This window comes from Chenopodium quinoa, unplaced genomic scaffold (genome assembly GCF_001683475.1).
Source record: "Chenopodium quinoa cultivar QQ74 unplaced genomic scaffold, ASM168347v1, whole genome shotgun sequence".
Classification (NCBI taxonomy): domain Eukaryota; kingdom Viridiplantae; phylum Streptophyta; class Magnoliopsida; order Caryophyllales; family Amaranthaceae; genus Chenopodium; species Chenopodium quinoa.
Window position 1 is genome coordinate 2,711,922 of NW_018744858.1, and position 21,089 is coordinate 2,733,010.

At 34.9% G+C, this 21,089-nt stretch overlaps 1 protein-coding gene and 1 long non-coding RNA gene across 2 annotated transcripts; both read right to left on the reverse strand.

Annotated features, from left to right (window-relative positions):
- Positions 1-6,112: 6,112 nt before the first annotated feature.
- On the reverse strand, positions 6,113-15,235 carry LOC110704823 (glutamyl-tRNA(Gln) amidotransferase subunit A, chloroplastic/mitochondrial-like). Its single transcript, XM_021882641.1, has 11 exons — positions 15,109-15,235; positions 13,942-14,584; positions 12,211-12,522; positions 11,610-11,789; positions 11,425-11,519; positions 11,101-11,176; positions 10,905-10,982; positions 7,435-7,528; positions 7,296-7,345; positions 6,842-6,955; positions 6,113-6,560 (listed from the first exon to the last, which is right to left on the reverse strand). Exons 2-11 carry the CDS (start codon positions 14,509-14,511, stop codon positions 6,468-6,470), a joined length of 1,662 nt encoding a protein of 553 aa, XP_021738333.1. The 5' UTR covers positions 14,512-14,584; positions 15,109-15,235; the 3' UTR covers positions 6,113-6,467.
- A 4,643-nt stretch (positions 15,236-19,878) lies between these two features.
- Positions 19,879-20,394, reverse strand: LOC110704824. Its single transcript, XR_002508013.1, has 2 exons — positions 20,353-20,394; positions 19,879-20,266 (listed from the first exon to the last, which is right to left on the reverse strand). It is a non-coding gene; the product is annotated as an uncharacterized LOC110704824 (long non-coding RNA).
- Positions 20,395-21,089: the final 695 nt, after the last annotated feature.

A 21,089-nucleotide genomic window follows, 5' to 3' on the forward strand; every position in this document is an offset into this window, starting at 1 on the left:
GTTACAATTAAAGATATTTCGTACTCTTATATTTTAATTTTTGGGTACAATCATACAAGTGTACCTTACAATTATAGTTGTTTCGTACTCGTAGCATCTTAGCTTACAATCAAACTCACCTTTTGAGGTAAGTTATCATGTCTTTATTTCTACGTTTTTTCTTAGAGTTCATTTAATTCAGCGGCTTGGCAAAGGCATCTAAAATGGAGGTCAGTGTCGATGGAGATGAAGAAAATGAAGGTGTGGACATCGATGTTGGAAATATTTTTTTTAGAGTTAGGGTTCATTTAATTCAGCGGCTCGGCAAAACCCTTAGAAATGGAGGTTAGTGTCAAGGGAGATGCAGAAAATGAAGGTGTCGACATAGATGTTGGAAGAAGATGAAGGTTGGGGGGTGAAATAAGATGAAAGTGGAGGGGATAAAGAAGATGATTGGCGATGTCGAGATTGAAGGAATAAGGGAGAATGACAAAAATAGCATTCACCCTTTATCAAAAATGACCAATTTACTGTTTATTCCAATGTTTATCAAGGTGATAAACCTAGTTTTTCTCACCATTGCCCCACCAGCCACAGTACATACTGGACGTTTTAGGAAACTAAGCTTCCCGAAGAAAATAATTACAAATTTGGTTGCGTGGCAAAAGTATTTACAAAAATAAGCTTCTGGGTAAACCGCTGCCTCGGGCAGCGTTTTACCCTCTATTTTTTTAAAAAAAAAAATCTGCTACAAAAACGCTGCCCCAGGCAGCGTTTTTATAGTTTGACTTTTTTTTTCCTCGTTTATTTTTTTTAAAATTAATTAAAAAAAAGGCAACAGCATAAAACGCTGCCCCAGGCAGCGTCTTATGAGCGTCTTATCTTGTTAATGAAACGCTGCCCCAGGCAGCGTTTCTGTCTGGTTGTAAAACCAGAAACTCGAGCTTCGTTTTCAATCACGTTTGTTCTTCATTCCTTCGCCTCCTTCGCAATCCTCTTCCTTCCCTTCCCAAATTTCCTCTTCAATCCTCTTCAACCCAATTTCGTATTACATCCAATTCAAGGTATGGTTGAGGATAGGTTGGCTACGAGAGACCTTTGGCGAGCTTCATCACGGTGCTGATGACGCCGCCGTTCAGAGACACGCCCGAGCTTACTTGTTCTTCTTGGTCGCTGGCGTGTTGTTCGGCAACAAGAGCGGCAGCCACCTCCTACACCTGCAGTTGTTAGACAACGACTGGGACCATATCCGTTCGTACAGCTGGGGTAGTGCTTGTTTGGCGATACTGTATCGCCAACCAGGTAAAACGCTGCCTGGGGCAGTGTTTTACCTGTAAACATATACAGATAAAACACTGCCCCAGGCAGCGTCTTATGTTCAAGCATAAGACGCTACCTGGGGCAGCGTCTTATGTTTAAGCATAAGACGCTGCCTGGGGCAGCGTTTTATGTTGTTGCCTTTTTTTTTAATTAATTTTAAAAAAAAATAAACGAGGAAAAAAAAAAAGTCAAACTATAAAAACGCTGCCTGGGGCAGCGTTTTTGTAGCAGAATTTTTTTTTTTAAAAAAATAGAAAGTAAAACGCTGCCCGAGGCAGCGGTTTACCCCAAAAGCTTATTTTTGTAAATACTTTTGCCACGCAACCATTTTTGTAATTACTTTCGTAACGAAGCTTAATTTCCTAAAACGTCCGTACATACTATCAATTGTACCATAAACATATTGGATGCGTGACCAAACTTGATCCTTTTCATTTCACATGTAAGACATGTAATGCAGCCATAATTTCTAGAGTTAAAAGGGGATGTATTAGATTTTTTTTATACTTAATAACATACACTATTTTTTGGTACGCAGTATATTTTTAACCATATTTTTGTACTATATAAAAACGATATTTTTTTAAAAAATGACAACTTTAAATATTTTTTTTTTACTTATATCGGTACAAGCACTATTTTTGACACAAAAAATTTCATCCAAAAAATTTGCAATTGACAACACAATAGCAGACATTTCAGCAACTCAAAACAACACAGCAGCAACAGACAGCACCAGGAGCACAGCAGACTGCAGCAATATTATGAGCTTCAGCAGTCTTAGCAGCAGAGGAAAGAGCTTCACCGATGCAAGAGCACAATATGCTATGAGAGGAGGGTAATAAACTAATAAACAAGTCCGATCAATCCTATTTTCTTAGATTCCAAACTGTGAAGCCTAAGAACAGTGGACTTGTAAACTTGAGTTAGCAAACCACCCGAGTAAAGAATCTAGCTTCTTTAAAGAGAATTTTGAAAAATCATATTGTCATCCCTGCTCATGTCATTCTATGTAACACCCTGCAGCAGCGGCTTTATTAGAAGTGACAGCAGCATTTACATATTGCGTAAAATAGTGATGTTTAAACCTTGGGAAACATTTTAGTGTATGTTTCATAAGAAAATATTATACATGCATACCATCTCAATCAGATACTAGTATCCATGATAAACAGGTGACAGCCCAAGATTTATTTCGTTAATAATATTTAGGGTTGATTTGTTTGATTGTTTCCTTTAATCACTTGGTAAAACTGTAAAATAAAAAAATAAAAAACAGATTTTAAGTGAAAATTGAACACTCTAGTAGTTGAGTAATTGATCTATTCTACCCTAGGGAGAACAAGCATCAAAGCAATTGCCGGAAACCACCCTTTTAAAGTTTTCTTACAGCCTGAAATTTCCTGAGCAACCTACCTACAATGATCTTATACCAATGAAATCACACTAATATGCAATCTTACAAAAAACGATCATCCTTTTGAAACCCTGGTAATACTAGGGCTACAGGCAAACTTTAAAGTTATACCCCTTCTCATTTCACAGACATATACACATGCACACACACACACACACACACACACACACACACACACACACTAAGAAAAGAAGTACCTTTTTTGGGAGTTGTCAACGCATTATGGGTAAAGTTAAACCAAGTAAACACAACTATCCAAATGGTCTGCTTTAAATAAGATTGGGAAGACCTTAATTAAGGGTGTGTCAGACCAAAAACCAAGACACGGGAATCTATTAAAGAAGGGAGCTTAGCTGTTTGTTTGTGTGCCTAAGAGAATGGGAAGGGGTGTAGTAGTTTCTAAATCATTGGAAATGTTGAGGCAGTAGGATCGAGCCCCCAATTCCTTTGGACGCCTTCAAGTTTAGTTTTTGGAAGCAATATTCATCTCAAGGACAAAATCATAGAATAACAGACATCTATTGTTCATTATAGAAGACATGAGTAATACATACAAAAAACCCACTTGTGGATAGTTTTAAATTCATAAAAATAACAGACTTTGAATTCTGAAACATTGTCACTAATAGTACTACATAGTTGTAGTTTCAGTAGTAGTACCTTCAGTGAAAAGCCCCCCTTTTCTTTCTCCTCAATATCAGTTGATTCTTTGTGGATGATTTTCCTCCCAAGCACATGTATCGTCCATAGTTTTTCCTACCAAGTACCAAAATAACAACAACAAACAAAAAGTAATTATTAAATCAGCAAAATTTAGAGAAAAAAACATAAGCAAAGAAAATAAGGAATTCTGAAAATAGGAAGGTGCCTAGAGCCCTAGAGGGTCAAGCTCATTTGTCGAGCTCAAAAATGCCAGCAAGAAGTCTTAGCTTTACAGCCCAATTAAATAACAAGAGTAGGCAACAGTGATGAGATTATATAGCTCAATATATACTATCAAACCAAAACTAATCAAAATCATTGAATTGATGCATAACATTGGAAAACCCAACTCGTTTCAGGTTTTTAATTAGATACATTGCATAATTATCACATTCATTATTTATACTTTGTATAACATTTGGAAAAAATAGAAACAAAATCATGAATCAACCAATCTAAATTGAGCTATAAATTACTTCATAATGCATATATATATTTATGAAAATCAAGAAAATTCCTTAAATTCAAAGCTTTACCAAAAAAACCAAAATCAAACACAAACCTAAACATGAAGAGTGGACCTTTTATATATTCCTAGATATGTAGTGGTGTCTGAAATACGTAGTACTAAGGTTATATTCTTAGGAATTGCTTTTTTCTGTTAATTTTTAAGTTAACTTGTATAAATTGAACAGATTGAATCTACAAAATTTGACAAGGAAAGAAGATGATCATTCTTCCTCCATGATAGATAAATCCTCAGCTCAGGTATATTCGTATCTTATGGATTCCAATCTGGATGATTGAGTTTCAGGCATCAAAAAATAAAGTATTTTCTTGATGGAGCATTATGACTCATCTTACCCATATCAAATACAAAGCATCTATTTTATGAACAGCTATTATATGTACAATTTATAATATGCAATTTGACGTGTATTATGTCAAGATTTGGATGGCTTCTGTTGTGCATTTAACCCCTTCTGCGGTTAACATTTTATTGGCATGCGCCATGAAGATGATATTTGTTTTAATAAGGTAATAACAATGTGCTTCATTCTGTCAACCTGTCAACAAACACAAGTCACAAATGCTACTGATCATTGTGGAGTTATCTTAGCATACAGTTCATGCACACTCTAATTACTAGTAGTTCTTGTATCACCTAATATGCATGGTTCATGTACAAATGTCAGCTTGTTATAATGGAAAATGTTAATTTTTGATGTCGACGGGAAAATGGAGGAGCAGAGTCAACTAACAAGAAAACAGCCAAGACGCTAGACAGGGATAAAAAGGTGAAGATGGAGACAGAGTCACATAACATAAAAAACATGTTTACTAGAATGACGAGAAACAGAACAAAGACAACTAAATAGAAGATCAAAATTTATAACTATTCTTAGGCATTTTAATGACAATTTTCATGAGCTTCTGTTCAATCAAAATTCTGGAACCTAACCAAACTTGTGCAGAATGTGGAACATACAGTGACAGTCCATTAATGTGTATCTTCTGATTTCTTTATCTTCTCTTTCTTTCATTGAAGTCCCTAATCTTTCTTCTTATTATTCCCCTGACATATCTTTTGTCATAGGTCTCTTAGTTATATGAATATGTGATCAACTCTTGGAGTTTGAACGTCAAATTAAAAATTCTATATCAGATAGATATATTGCTAGATATGAAACCAGGTCTATACTAGTCCAAGTGAACTCAACAAATTAGTCCCCAATAAAGCAATATCAGCACTCCTCACTAACTCTTTTAATAAATATGGCTTAAAAGAACAAAATCAGAGTCTAACAAACAAAATGAAAGAAAAGGAGCAAAGCTTTAAACAAACAAGGTACCACAGCTCTAGGCACTAGCCTTTCATGGCTATTGACACAGCCTCAGTAAATAATTTAACACCAGAAAAAACCAGTCACTTTAAACATCTGTATAAAAAAAAAATTGCATTTCCACAAAACAATTGAAATAAAATTGCAATTTAAAATCTAATAAATTAAGACCCTAAAACATAAACAAATAAAAAGGACAAAAGATAAGCAAATTTAAATACCCCTAAAAGGCTAAAACTAACCTCGAATTCTGATTTTTGGTTTGAAATTGACTCGAATCCGTCGCAGTAGAAGACGCCTATCAGATTCTTGAATCATTGCACAAAAAACCCCTATTTTTGGCTCGAACTTTTAGCTGGTACTTTTAGCTTTTGCTCGAATTAGGGCTGTAATTATTTTCAATATTGAGGAAATTCAAGTTAACTACAACCCAAAAATTCCACAAACACCACATCAAAATTACAAACGAGTAACGATTTCTATTGACAAAGATCATCAAAAAACCTTAAAATCAAAACAATGAAAAATAACAACTAAAATCAAATAAATAAAAAAGGGCATAATTTGTTACCTGAGTAATATGTGATGAAAACAATGACAGAAAAGTTATGAGATTCAGAGTATGAAATATAACTGCGAAATTGAAATCTTATCCAAGCTCCTCTTCCCTTAGTGAATTTAGGGTAAATGATTTGGGGAAGATTAAGCTATCAGCTACGGAGTATAGAGCTAAAAGCCCAACCTCATCTCATTTCTTACAATTTACCACATTAGTGACATAACCCCCTCACGAATTACCTAACTTCCCCTGAGATATGTATATCTCAGTTATTCATTAGGCACAACTCAGTGAATCACCAAAAAGAAATTTTTTATTGAGCAATCAACATTAATATCAAATTACAAATAATAGGCAGGCATAAAATGATGATCATCCAACAATGGCTCATATTTGATCAAGAATTACATGGGTTACGAGAAGCAAAATATGCTCCAGGGACAAGCAAATCAAGGCTTGCATGTAAATGCTCCGTCAAGGCATCAAAACTCCTCATCACTTCTACTATATTCTATCATATTAAAAATTAGGCTCTTGGTCTTGAGAGTTCCCAAAGTCGAATTGTCTGCAAAACCTCCTTGAAATGCAGACAAACTGTCATGAATGATCAGGCCTCTCTTGAGAAGTTCAGATTCAAGTTTACAAGTTATGAACCAAAACCGGCTGGTACAATTGGAGGGACAAAACTGTGACCTTTGAGTGTTTGCTCAAAGACATGTCCAATCCTGAGAAGTTTCTCCTGTAGCAAACATTTTCAAACAAATGAGAATTTACAGCTGAAACAGCAATTCCTTGGGACAGGTATATTCTATCAACAACATTGACTTAATAATTAAGTTTTACTTTCATTGACATAGTGGTTATTGACCAATTTTAACTTGGAGAGAGAGAGAAATGCTTTCCACAAAATGTCTTCCATTTAAATTTCATTAGAGGGGAAAAGGTAATTGGGCTGGATCAGATTCACTAGACCAAGGCTAACTCATCACATAATTTCAGTTAAAAAAAATGGGTCTATACCTCATCAAATGCAGCACCTATCATCTGTAGTCCAACAGGAAGATTGGCAGGCCCAGCTTCAGAAAAACCACAAGGCAAGACTAATGCTGGCAAACCAGCCAAGTTCACATTGACCTGAGACAAATGACAAATAAAATAAATTAACACGGATTGCATTTCATTAAAACTTGATAATGCACGCTTGGCGGTACAAGTAAATGAATTAACAGAATTGGACTTGAAATTAAATATTTTACAAGTTCAGAAGCTCTGTAATGTGTAGAATAATTTTTATTATAACAATGAGGTAATCATGCATGATACAGTACTGGTAAAAAACTTAAAAGTTTGTTCCTACTCAGATAAGCAATTGTTGAACCCTTGCAACTGATTCCCATACCCGCATAATACAGAGAGGACAAGAACAAAAACGATATAATCAGTGTTTGAAAAAAGACTTAGCCGGAACCCTTACCGTCATTATGTCACCAGCATACATTGCCAATGGATCATTCTTCTTTTCACCTATGGATGTTGGCAAAGAAACAAGCAACACTTTGATCAAAAGGAAGGCCAACCAAACAAAAGTCTACTTAGAATAACGTCAAACATACCAATTTTATATGCAGCAGAGGGTGCAGCAGGTGAAATGAGAATGTCATTTTCATCCAGTGCAGCTTTGAAGCTTTTTCGAACCACAGTTCTCACCTGAAAGGTTACCAGAATCAATAATTCCTTCATGGACTCTAGAAAGAACTTGATCTTACAAACACAAATGCTTCCACTGCTAAAGCTGCAAGTGCTTATTACTCTGTTGTGGTAAAATCGCAAGTTGCCAACAGGTATAGCACAACCACATATTTTAATGTGTTAATTAAAAAAATATCAAACATGTCTTTGCAAGAAGCAAAATAATGCATCTTCATCGAGGATGCTGAAGAAAGACACATATTTGCTATTTAATTGTGGGACGACAGGTGGGTCCCAAGATAATCTTGTTTAGTGCAGAGTAATTTGCAAAGCGTGCAAGAACACAGATGAAGCAAGTTATTAATAAGGTTTCCAAAGTTGACTTCTTTAGAGAAGGAAGAAGGAAAGTCCAGCAGAAAGAGAGGCAGAAGTGATGTTCATGGGACTAGGTCATCCACAGCGTGTGACATCAGATCATAGACTTGCAGTGGTAAGGAACTTGATATTTAAATCCAAACATTAGCATTTTGTAAATGATCACTTCAAACATCGCTCACCCATTTATCTAGTATTCTGGTATAGTTTCAGCCTAGTTCTCAGGTTCTTTCTTTTTTTTTCCATCCTTCTTCCCTATATTATGGCAATAATTTCAAACAGGGGAGTGGCACTCACTCGCCTATACATGGATATCTAATATCCCCAAAGACCTAGCTTACACACTTTAAATGAACTGCCCTCAAGAGAAACAGCAATAGTAGTAGAAATGATAAGTCTTATGACCTGCTCCCGCCCTACCATAGATGTAGGAGTCCAAACTTCAAAGTCTTTTGATGATTAATCATGGGCCAAATGACACATCTTCACCTTATTTGGAGCTGACAAATGTTCTTCCTTGTTTACCGTAACAAAGAGCTGAGGCTTTGTTTGGTTCAATTGATTTTGTCTGACCTTATCTAAACTTATAATTATTTAAAATTATCTGAACTGAAAGGATCAGCATTACACATTTGTGTTTTTTGATAATCTTTTGCCAGTCTCAAGGGTTGACGAGACTTTTCATGTTTTTTCTCAATTTCTGTCAAGCCTCAGATTTGGAAGCAATTCTACATAAATTAGCATGTAATTTGAAGGGAATACAAGAAATGAAAGAGAAGAGTGTTATCTTCATATACTAGAAGGCGATATCCCATCAGATATCTTGGCAACCCTCTTCTGCCAAGAAATTACAACTATTCCTAAAGCAAGCTTCTTTTTGAGAAAATTCTAGCTAAAGCTCAATTTAGCTAACAGACCTTTTGGAATCATATACTACCTCCGTTAAATGTTATGTGCAACTTTTGCCAAAACGGGATGATCAAGGTTATGTGCAACTCTCTGTTTTTTTTTCTATTTTTAGTAAACAAAAACCTTGGAAATTACATATTTACCCTTACTTAAAAATTTTGATTTTCTTAATTTTACCCTTATCTTATTTCGATCACAATAACCTTTTTAATCTAATCTAAAATCATTAACCTAATTCAACCCGCCCCATTTACTCATCTCCTAGTCTACCCACCACCCATTCATTTCTTTCTTTAACCTCTCTTTCAACCTTTCACCCTCTTCATCCCTCCTCCCTCACGAGTCACGACCACCACCCCTCCCGCCACCATTCTCTCTCCTCCTTCACGACCACCTTCCATCCCACTACCGTCTTTCTCCTCCCTATGACCACGGCCCTTAGCTCCCACCACCGACGAACGATCCTCTTCATCTCTCCTCCCTCACAAGTTTCAGTTGAAGATGATGTGTGATTATTCTGGGTTTTGTTCGATTTTCTGAGTTTCGATTCTCTGGGTTTTGATTTTGAATTTTTGGGTTTTGATTTCGATTTCCTGAGTTTTGATTTTCTGGATTTTAATTTCAATTTTCTGGGTTTTGATTTTTCAAGGTTTTGATTTCGATTTTCTGGGTTTTGATTTCGATTTTCTGAGTTTTGATTTTCTGGGTTTTGATTTCGATTGAAGGTGATGATGATGGTCGGATTTCTGGGTTAGGGTTTTAGGGCGTGGGTTTTAGGTTTTATTGAAGGTGATGATGGTGACGATTTCTGGGTTAGGGTTCTAGGGCGCGGGTTTTAGGTGTTTTGGGTGACAATTTCTGGATTTCTGGGTTAGATTTCTGGGTTTTTAGGTTAGGGAGGGGGCTGCCGGAAAAAGGAGGGAAAGACGGGGGAGGGGGCTGCCGGAAAAGGGAGGGGAAGACGAATGAGGGGTTGTTTGTTTGGAGGTGGTGGCCTGGGTTTTTGTGGGTGGTACGGTGGTGATTTCGTGGGGATGGTGGGTTTTCATGAGGGTGGTGGTGGTTTCGTGGGGGTGGTAGTGGTGGTGGTGAAGGCGGCGGTGGTGTTGGTGAAGGCGGTGAGGGTGGTGTTGGCTGGTCTTGGTCTTGGTGGTGGCAGTGGGTGGTTGATTAATTATCCAAACATTGTCTCTCCACCTTAATTACATACCACAAGTTCCTTAACTTTCTCTAATCTTTGCCCCTTAAATTTTGCATTGGTTTCCGTAAACCCTCCATTAGTTGCACATAACATTTAACGGAGGTAGTACTTACCTTTCCCATTAAGATTATAAAGAGGTAAAGATCAATATGTATAGGCTATGTTACATGAACAGGGGTATGAATATTGGATCCAGGTCCAAATCCGAGTGTTCACACGAAATCTGAAATATATGGATAATTTTGAAATTATGGAAAAGGCATTAAATACCTGTGTCCTGATTTTGGACATAGGTATGAGGATACGACATTAAAAATTTATTATATGCTTCATCATACATTTCCTTTAGGCACATTCACAAATGCATTATTTCAAACATTAATGTCTTTAAATTCCAACAAGAAACTTATAACGCTTATATTTGGAATACATACATTGGAGCAAATCTAACAACATAACGCATGGCAACGTTTTTTTTTTGCTGGAGTATAAATAACAAAAGGAATTCAAAGTTACTTATGTGAATAATGCCCAACGTCAGAATATGTTGATTAATATAAAACAAAGAAATTATTTATTTATTTATTTATAAGGGGAAAAAAAAAAATTGTATAGTGCTCCTAATTTTCAATGCGAGTTTGTTTTAAATGTGGGCTCTTAAGTTTTAGGCAACTTCCAGCCTAAGTTCACAAAATCCCAATCCATAAATAAGAGATATCATGAAATTTGGCCCAACATAAAGCCCACACATGGCAAAGGATAGAAAAAAAAAAAAAAAAAATTGAAGAAATTAGCAGAAGTAAATAACGGAAAAAGAACATACAAAACAATACATAAAAACACATTTACACTACATAATAATGTCACAGGCAACACAATTACATAGAAAAATAAAATACACAATGATACCTGTTGTGCACGCTTATAATATGCATCATAATAACCCGCCGAAAGGGCATATGTTCCCATTAATATTCTCCTTTTTACCTACAAAGATGTGGGGGTTATCGTAAAATGTAAACCGACATTGTACAAAAACAATTTGACAAGCAGATGAGCATTAGCCTTAACAGTTAAAACCTAAAACATCACTAAATAAACACACCTCAGGACCAAACCCTCTAGCTCGGGATTCTCCATAAAGATTAGTTAGCTCATCAGCGGTTACTTGATTTCCATACCTACAGATGAGGATAAAATCCATTTACTAGCAATTCGATGGTACCACTAACTTTTCTGGATGAATAATCTCCAAACACTACAAGGGTACAATCCATTAGCATAGTACCACTCATTCACAACAAAGCAGTAAAAGCATCAAATACCCACATAGCTTTGGTTAGAATAATCTGATAATCACAAACCAAGTTTATCAAGAAACCCCTTTTCCTCACCCTACAGTGAATATTAATATGCATAGCAAGCTCACCTAACACCATCATAACGTGATAAGTTGGATGAAGACTCGGAGGAGGCAAGTACATAGTAAGCTGGAAGCCCAAGGGAAAAAGAAGGCAGTGACACCTGCAAAAAAGAACAAACACAAGGTTATGTCAATTTAGCCAGTCAGCCCAAATCAACAAATCAGTAGGCGTATCAAAGAATGGAAACTACTTCTGTCACAGAACAGCCAAGGTCTTCCAGATGTGAAGCGGCTTCACAAATTGAAGACACCACATTTGCATCAACACCATCTTCAAGAGTCTCACGAATAATACCAACTCTGAGTCCTTGGAGTGGCCTGGACTCCAGGATATTTGAAGCAGTGAATTTTGATATGAATTCTGGAACTTCCTGTAAAGTACATATGCCAAAGCTGAGAATGCAAGAAATCTACAGCATGAATTGAGCACACATGTTTCTAAAAATTATGCTCAATAACAGCAACAAGTTTAACCTGTTTTTTTGGATTCCAACTGCAGAAAACAGATGATTGAAAAGTTCACCAAACAGGGCAATTGATCTGTTTAGAATATGTTTCAAATTGACAATATTATTGGAACAGGCAAGATTGGTGCACAAGTAAAAACTACAATCAGTCATTTTACACAAGTAAATGAATTTGATTATTACATCTCAATAACTAATGAGCATGAAAAGACAAATTTGAGTATCCAACCCACATATTTGCTAAACACTTTCTGTATAGCAATATGTAGGTGGAGGAACTGTGATCCTTTGCTTACGAAGTAAAAAATGATTTATGAATGCTTACTCGCATGCTACTTGTAGAATCAAATCTATCATGCCCAGAAATTGCTTGAAGAAGAATTCCCGCATCAGCAACCGATGTACCAAAGCAGCCTATAGCATCCAATGATGATGCATAAGCCACAAGTCCATATCTTGAGACACGCCCATATGTTGGCTTCAATCCAACAACCCCACAAAAAGATGCGGGCTGTCTCACACTACCACCTGTGTCACTTCCCAGAGACACCACACATTGCCTTGCAGAAACGGCTGCAGCTGAGCCACCAGATGATCCACCTGGTACACATGACTCATCCCAAGGATTTGCGGTCACCTAAACAGATGCATGACCCGAGTACACCAATCAATTATCATAGAGAAAAATTAAGACTGAAAAGTATTTTTCACAATATTTAGTGCTCAAAACATTCATTTTAGATGCAACATCTATCTAATCAAAATTTCTAAAGTCCTTAGATTATAAACGGCATACTTTATTACTAATGTATCACTTCATAATGTGGTCCACTTGGACTAAGCATTTCCACCAAATAGTAATTGAAGCACTTTAGAAAACATTGTTGAATTATACACAATATTTAGTGCTCAAAATATTCATTTTAGATGCAACATCTATCTAATCAAAATTTCTAAAGTCCTTAGATCATAAACGGCATACTTAATTACTAATGTATCACTTCATAATGTGGTCCACTTGGACTAAGCATTTCCACCAAAAAGTAATTGAAGCACTTTAGAAAACATTGTTGAATTATACTCCCTCTGAAACTGAGGCCTTGTTTGGCTGACATGAGAATTAAATTCCCATAGGAAATTGCATTTCATGGGAAGTTATTTCCCTCATGAAATTCCTAGGAATTTCCTAAATTTGTTTGGTTAGCAATGTGGGAATTTGGAAATCCCGTGAATTTTGATTGACCTAAGGGGGCTAGGTAATTTACTTCCCTTGTTTTGTGGGAAGTTGAAATTCCCATGAATTTCCACTACCCCCATTTTTTGTTTTTTGTGTCAACCAAACAACTTCTCAATTTATCAAATCCCATGAATTTCCACTTCCCCTATTTTATTTTGTCAACCAAACAAGGCCTAAAGTTTTTTCCTGTTTTGACTTTTTTGTAAGACAATCACTGGTACAGTTGTTAGTAAAATGTGGTATGTTTCACAAATTTTGCAATTCACTCAATTTTAAAGTTCAAGGTCATATAGTTTACCCAAATTCCTCAAGCTCACACCCTTGACATTATATTATGAACATCTGAATGATTTCCTTTACTAAAACCTAACTATGGCATTTTCGCCAATCATTTTACCTCAACAATAGTAAACAAAATGCTAAAGATAATGTAAAAAAAACACCATTTAAAACAGCCTCGTAATTCATTGCCTCAGTTTCTTAATTATTTCATCAACCATTTCAATCAAATGGCACACATCATTCACAATCAGTCACAATTTCCATCAAATTCATCACTTTAGATCCTCAAAACTATTCACAAAGGTTCGAGCTTAAACCCTTGCTAATACGGATTAAAATCCATATCACTGTCCTCTAATAATGTAAACGAGATTCAATCCCAATCCTAGGTATTATGTACCATCCCAAGACTTCAACCAATTGAGCTAGTTGGCACATTGTCAAACTTATTACATATAACATACAATAAACATATAGATGAAAGTAAACTTTCACATGCAAATTTGACACAGCATAAAAAATTAATAAGATGCAAACCTGAAAAGCAGAGCCTTCAGTGGTACTACCCATCCCAAACTCATCCAAATTAGTCTTCCCAACAATAATCCCACCCAACTCTTTCACCTTCTTCACGGCCGTCGCATCGAAAGGCGGCCGATACCCATCTAGAATCTTCGAACCGGCAGTAGAAGGCATATCAGAAGTACAAATATTATCCTTAACACCTACCAAAACACCACCCAACAACCCCACTTCTTCATTCCTCTCAATCTTCCTGTCAACCTCTTCAGCCTGCCTCAAAATGCTCTCTTCATCAGCAATATGCAAGAAGCTCCTGAGTTTGGGTTCAGCAATTCGGAGGCGAGTCAAGTAAGACTCAGCGATTTCGACAGCGGTTAGTTGGCGAGTAAGGAGAGAATGGTGGATTGAGAGGATTTGGGAAGTGGGTAAGTTTGTAGTAGGTGGTTGAGTGAGGGGTTTAGAGGCGATTGAGGAAGAAAAGAGGCATTTGGGAGTGAAGGAGTGGAGAGGTTTAGGAGAGAGAATGAAATGAGGAGAGCGGTGGAGGAGGAGGACTCGTTGGTGGTGGTGCACGGTGGTTAGCATTTTTACACCGTTTGGTGGATGCACCCGTTCGTGTACAGACACAGGTACAAAACGGACACGGCAAAACACAATCCTAAAATAGGGGACACGGGTACCACAAATTACAAAGCATATAATGTAGCAAAAAAAAGAGAACTTGACAACTTATTACAATGTTACACTAAACAATTGACATCAAAAGGTACCATCTTGTGTAAAACAAGAAAACAAAGTGTTCGTCGCATACACAAATAAAAGGACTTAGTTTTACATATCAAGAACCAGGCCCGTCCCTGAGGCACGGCAGGAGGGGCGGCCGCACGGAAAATACGAAGGATAGGAGTAAATATCTGTGTTTTCTTCTTCTGCAGGTACTTAGGCCCAGGGAAAAGAGATTTGATTTCATATTGAATTATCTCAGAAAACTACATAATTTTAGGGATACTTGATTCAATAATCAAATTACGCTCATAATTTTCTTTTCTTTTGGATATGATGTTTCATAATCTAAAAATTTGCGAACCTAAACTTAAAGCACTGATAATTAAATTAGATTAGATCAAATATAAACCCTAGATTGTGAAATTGATGTGATGATAACAAAAACAAACAACTTACCTTAGAAGTTGCTTCAATGGGGGATACAAGGAGAACGCTTCAATGGAGAACGTTGATTGCGCTGCAATGAGATAACTCAGAGAGGTAGGAAATAGGAATGGAGGCCTTTAAAAGCCATGACCCGCCATAGTTATAATATGGGTTAGATCCGTCTCATAAATCAATGGGGCGGGTCTTTATATGATCGTCAAATTATGAGATAGGTGGGCTTTATAAAAGTTTTATGTAAACATGTTTTAAATATTATTAAATATTTCCATACATCAGAACTTGTATTAATTCTTAGTAAGTTTTTAAGATTTTTTTAAAAAAAAACATCTGAAATTACATTAATTAAACTTAGTTTACAACAAACAAAAGGACAGTAAGTAACATAAGTTATTATTGGCATAAGAAGCCTTACACAGTATCAATTAAGGTCATTAACGATATTTACCTTTTAGCTATTACAACGAGTGAGGACAACGCATATAAGGCTTACCAATATACATTTAAACATGCGATGAGACTATTGATAGAACGAGAAAAGTTGGTGATGATGTTTCGTGTTGTGCAAGGTATTTTTTTAACCTACAATTAAAAGTCTATGAATGTTGCTGAAATGACGGAGACAACCCAAAATCAGTATGTCTTACCCTAAGGGACCCCAATAATTCAAATGGATAAAATCCTCTTGAGATCTATGCTTCATACATGTCAATCACATTTCTTTGTGATCTGACAAAACCATATCTTATACTCCCTCCGTCCCATAATATAGTTCCTATTGTGTTTTTTTTCACGGTATTTAAGAAATGGGAGAAGTGGAAAAGAACTAGACAAAAGTACAAGCCAAGTGGATAATTTAAGGGGGAAAAGGTGAAAAGTTCAATTATAGACAAAAGTTAGAGAGATAAAGTGAAAAAAAAGTACAATACAAGTGGATAAGTTAAGGGTAAATTAGGAAGTTCAATGAATAAAGTAAAAAGTAAGGGTATAATGGTCTTTAAATACTATGATACTATTCAAAAATAGAAACAGGAACAACATTTTGGGTCTCTTAAAATAGGAAAACAAAAACTATATTGTGAGACAGAGGGAATATATATTCTCATACAAGGTCATGATGTTGTAATAACTTTTACCGATATCACATACAAATGGGTTTAACAACACCTACTACGGGTTTATGTAAATCTGTAATTGAAATTTTGCTACATCTCCCAACAAACATAAGTATCACCACTTCCATTAAAGGTTAAAACTAAAGAAATTATTAAAAAGGGCAATTCCAAGAGTCAAACGACTCCATTTCATCCTCCAATTTACCCTGAATTCGACTTGTCTTCGCTTTTCGATCTATTATATTGGGTGCTTCCAAAATCTAAGTTTTAATTTTTAGCAAAATTCACTTTGATTTATTAATTCGAACTTTCAGCAATTTACTCTTAATAATCCCAACTTACATTAATTAGGGAACACTATGAACTTTTGGGTTGATTTTCTTCCACTAGGTCGATTTACCAGTGACTTAAAGAAAGAGTGATTTTTATTTTGTAAAAGCCATGTGTGATGTGTCGCAACATAATTGGTCCAAATTTTTTTTTTGTAAAAAAAGAAAAAAAAATTAAAAAACCCTTCCCAGCCAGCTACCATCCTTCCTCCCCTTAGCCCCAACCCCCAGCCCGATCGAAATTCAACCGCCCGCCTCCCCTAGCAACCGATAACAGCCGCTCGACCCTTCCCAACCCCTAAAAACACACAGGCGACCCACCTACACTATTGAAACCATCGGCCCTTCCCTACCCCTAAAAACACTCGGGCGACCCACCTACACCATCGAAACCACCCCCTTCCCTATCCCCCAAATAGCCCTTCCCTTCTCAGGTCGATGAAACCGCCCCTCCTCCCTTCCCTTGTCGTTGAAACAATCGATTTTTTAGCTCCCTCAATTGGAGATTATTGCCAAGAAATTAAATGTAGTTGTGTTACTCAAGGTTTTTGTGGTAGATTTTTTTAGATTTTTTTTTACAAAAAAAATAAATAAATAGATGGTAGTTAGTTGATCTCAAAGTAGTCATTATAATGGTAGTTGTTGGTAAAATTTTCTTAAATTTTCACAAAATTACCCTATATCTAAAGTATAATACGCCCTTCTTCACTTTTTATTGGATACGTTTTGACTTTTACACGTTTGTCAATACACCTATTTGATTATTATTCATTACATACTTTTTAAAATTATAACGATTGAATATTAATAGAGCATTCGTTGAGACGAATCAAGCATGATCTCACACGACTCTTTTACTTTTGTGAGTAAATTTGAAGATTATCTAATACTCTCTTTATTCCAGAATACATGACACGGTCAACATTGCACAAATGTCAATGCACTATTTGAATTTATTTGTATATAATTAAATATTATGAAAATTGTTTTAAAATTATATTTTTGAAATTTTATATATATACCTATATAACAACATATTTTATGATAAAATATGTTTTTATTATGTTAGTAAAAACTTATGATCAAAACTAATACATGAATAGTGAAAAAAGTCCAACGTCTCATATATTTTGGGACGGATGGAGTATTATGAATAATGTATAAAATCTAAACATAACCAATAAAAAGAAACGGATGAAGTTTTATGAATAATATTTAAAATATGATAATAACCAATAAAAAGAACGGAGGGGTACCCTACATAATTTATCATCCTGAAGTTTTTGTTAAAAAAAATAAATAAATAAAATCATCCTAAAGTAATTGAAATACTTTAATATACATTTTGTTGATACATAACATTATTTTAACTTTAATAATTTTGATTGTATATTTATTATAATTAGTATATACTATGAAATTTTATACAATGTATCAATTTTTTGTGTGCATATTATTTATAGAATTCAAGTCAATCTCCTAAAAATTATGCCGATTAAAGTGATGCACACTTTAAAAAATGGAGAGATTATTTTTCTTGCATTAAATGTCTGAATTTATTATAAAATGATTTATTATAATTGTAGTTAAATAAAGATATCTTAATAAATGTTATTTTTTTATAGTAATAATTTATATCAAAGTTATCAATATCGAGATTCCACTTTGAATTGGAAGGGATTTAGATGTGTATGTGTTACCGATGATAGTAGTCGTTTCAGAAGTTTTCCTACAAGTTTTTATTTCTCACATGAGAAGGTTTTTTCTTGTTTTAGGCTTAATATATTTTAATTATGCAATTTTATTATGACAATAATTATTTTTACTATATAGGAGAATCGAGTGAGATGATTTTTAGTAGTTGTGGCTATTCACCATAATTTTATTTGGTATGTATGCATGTATGAATTTTTTAATATTCGCATAGTATCTTATTAGGTATTTTATATACTTTGAAAATTGAAGTGATATCATTATAAGAAGATTATGATTCTTGGATTGTTTGATAAATTCTATTTAATGACTTGTTTACAAGCATGATAAGAAGTGATAATTTTTATGAGATGATACATTTATTAAAAGTGAACTGAATCATATAATTATATAACTATAAGTAACAAGAAAAAATTAATGTAACCTTAATTCTCTTTTATAAGAAAAAAACTACATTTATTATTTATGAAACATGATTATTATTGATTTCTCACTCATATTTATAGATTGGGACAAGTAAGTAAATTTAATACTCTTTCATAGAATGAGTCGAGTCAAAGAAGAATTCCAGTGTAGAAGTGTAATTATGCACATTTTGTGTGTGTCATAACCATGTAATAAATTGATTAATCACGAAATTAAGGGGCGAATGCAATAAGTTATTACATATAACTATTTAAAAATATGATATTTAAAAATATGATATTCTAACAAATAAATCACAAAAGAAATTCAAAAAAGGTTTTTATGTATCGAGTATCAAGTATCAAGTTAGGGCATAATTTATGTACAAAATATAACCAATTTTCAGCAACAATCAATCAACTTTCAACATATAATTACCAAGAAAAAACAGTCTATAATGATATTAGTACATACTCCATGAAAAATCAGAATATAATTACAAATTTTCACTAATAATCAGTCCTATCCCTGATTCATTTAATAGTTGAATTCTAACATTAAAGGGCTTTGCAACACATTAGCAACCAAATTTGATTCAATAATCAAACCAGGCTTATAAATAATTTTAGGGAAAGAAACAACAAATTACCTCAGAAGCTGCTTCAATGGGAGATACAAGTATCAAAAGGCGCTTCAATGGAGAACTACCAGAGAAATAGAGGAGCAGGAGCAGGAGGTAGGGGGCTTAGAACGTAGAAGTTCATCCTTTTTTTTTCTTGTTCACAAATGAGATGTGATATATTAGGGACAGTTAGGTAATTTTGTAAGGTGATAATGGTGAACCCATTACTCCGTATAAGTCACCGTGGTAAGGAAATTACAGCTGATAATATAGTTCAGAGGAGAACCAATGTTGATGTCATAGACTCATAGTCATGTGACTCATGTCTTACAATTAGGGGTGAGCAAGACCGGGTACCCGGTCATATTTGTAATACCCGGATCCGGAACCGGTTATAACCGGGTCCCAAGAATTGGAACTGGTCCCGGAACCGGTTAATACCGGATCCAAATTTTTTGGAACTGGTCCCGGACCCGGTAGGAACCGGTTCCAAAACCGGGTACCCGGTATTATTCAACGTAGTAAAATACTGTTTTTTTCTTTATAATTGTTATATAATATATTATTATATATAATGGAATTTTGCAGGCTAGTTATATTAACATAATAATATCCCTAAATTAGTTTTGGAGGCTAGCAAAATACAAATATTTCAAAATACAAATATTACAAACTAATAAGCCAAAAAGTACCAATTCAACAACCTAAAATATCAGTACAACAAACTTCAACAATGCTGCAAAGTCCAAACATCCAAACATAACCAAAACAACTACTTAAATAAAAGTTCAGAAAAAAAAAGGGAAGAAAAGGAAGGGCAGCAACAGGCAGCAGCTGAGCACACCATCAGCAGGCAGCAGCTGAGCACACCATCAGCCAGCAACAAGACCAGCAACAAGTCAGCAACCATCTAAGCAACGGAGAAAGACAGCATACAGCAGACAACAAAGCAAAGAGGCAGCAGCCAACAAGGAAGCACAAATTCCCTATAAACAAAAGCCAAAATGTCCTTAGAATATTTGTCATTTGATATCTTTTCATACAATATAATTAAGAATACAATTATACAAACCTTTGTCACATCAATTATTTCCAACAAATTCATTAACTTGTGTGATACCAGTGTCACTACCATCCAATTCTAAAAAAAACAGTAAACAATATAAGTAATAAACTTAGAGAAATAAAATAGATAAATATACAAAATAATAGAAGTATTAGTGTATTACCTTCTTCATATTTTTGAACATCCTCAAGGAAGCGCTCAATATCAATGCATACATTTGACGCCCTTAACCAATCTTGAGTACAAACTAAAGCTTCCACCATATTTGGCCCCAAACTACTACGAAATTGATCAAGTATGCGACCCGATGTACTAAATGCGGATTCACTAGAAACCGTAGAAATTGGTATAGCCAAAATGTCCTTAGCCAATGTTGACAATACTTTGTATTTGTCACTTTTTTCTTTCCACCAACCCAAAATATCAAACATTTCCCCTTCAACCCTTCTCTCCCGAGCTTCTTCAAGATAATAATCCAATTCACTTTTTTCAACAATAAAATCACTTTCTTCCTCATCAAAATCATCATAAAACTTTTTCATTTGCTCACTATTTGAAGAGCTCAAGTTTTCAGAACCATTATCCACATTGGCAACATTAATATTACGATTATTCTTGGAAGAGGAAGAAGCAATAATAGCATCATAATGGTTAAATAACTTCTGAACATTGTCATACAAATTGTCACAAATAACATCGACTTTGGCAAAGTCGTTAGGATAAAGTTTTTTAAAAGATTACTT

Bases quoted from the DNA above. Each gene is read 5' to 3' on its own strand.
- LOC110704823 (XM_021882641.1), bottom strand. From the start codon at position 14,511: ATGCTAACCACCGTGCACCACCACCAACGAGTCCTCCTCCTCCACCGC. The intron at 11,520-11,609 runs GTAGTTTCCATT...TCTTTTTTGCAG, and splicing joins TTGGCTGTTCTGTGACAGAA to GTGTCACTGCCTTCTTTTTC. The intron at 6,561-6,841 runs GTATAGACCCAT...TGTTTGCTACAG, and splicing joins TAGGTGCTGCATTTGATGAG to GAGAAACTTCTCAGGATTGG.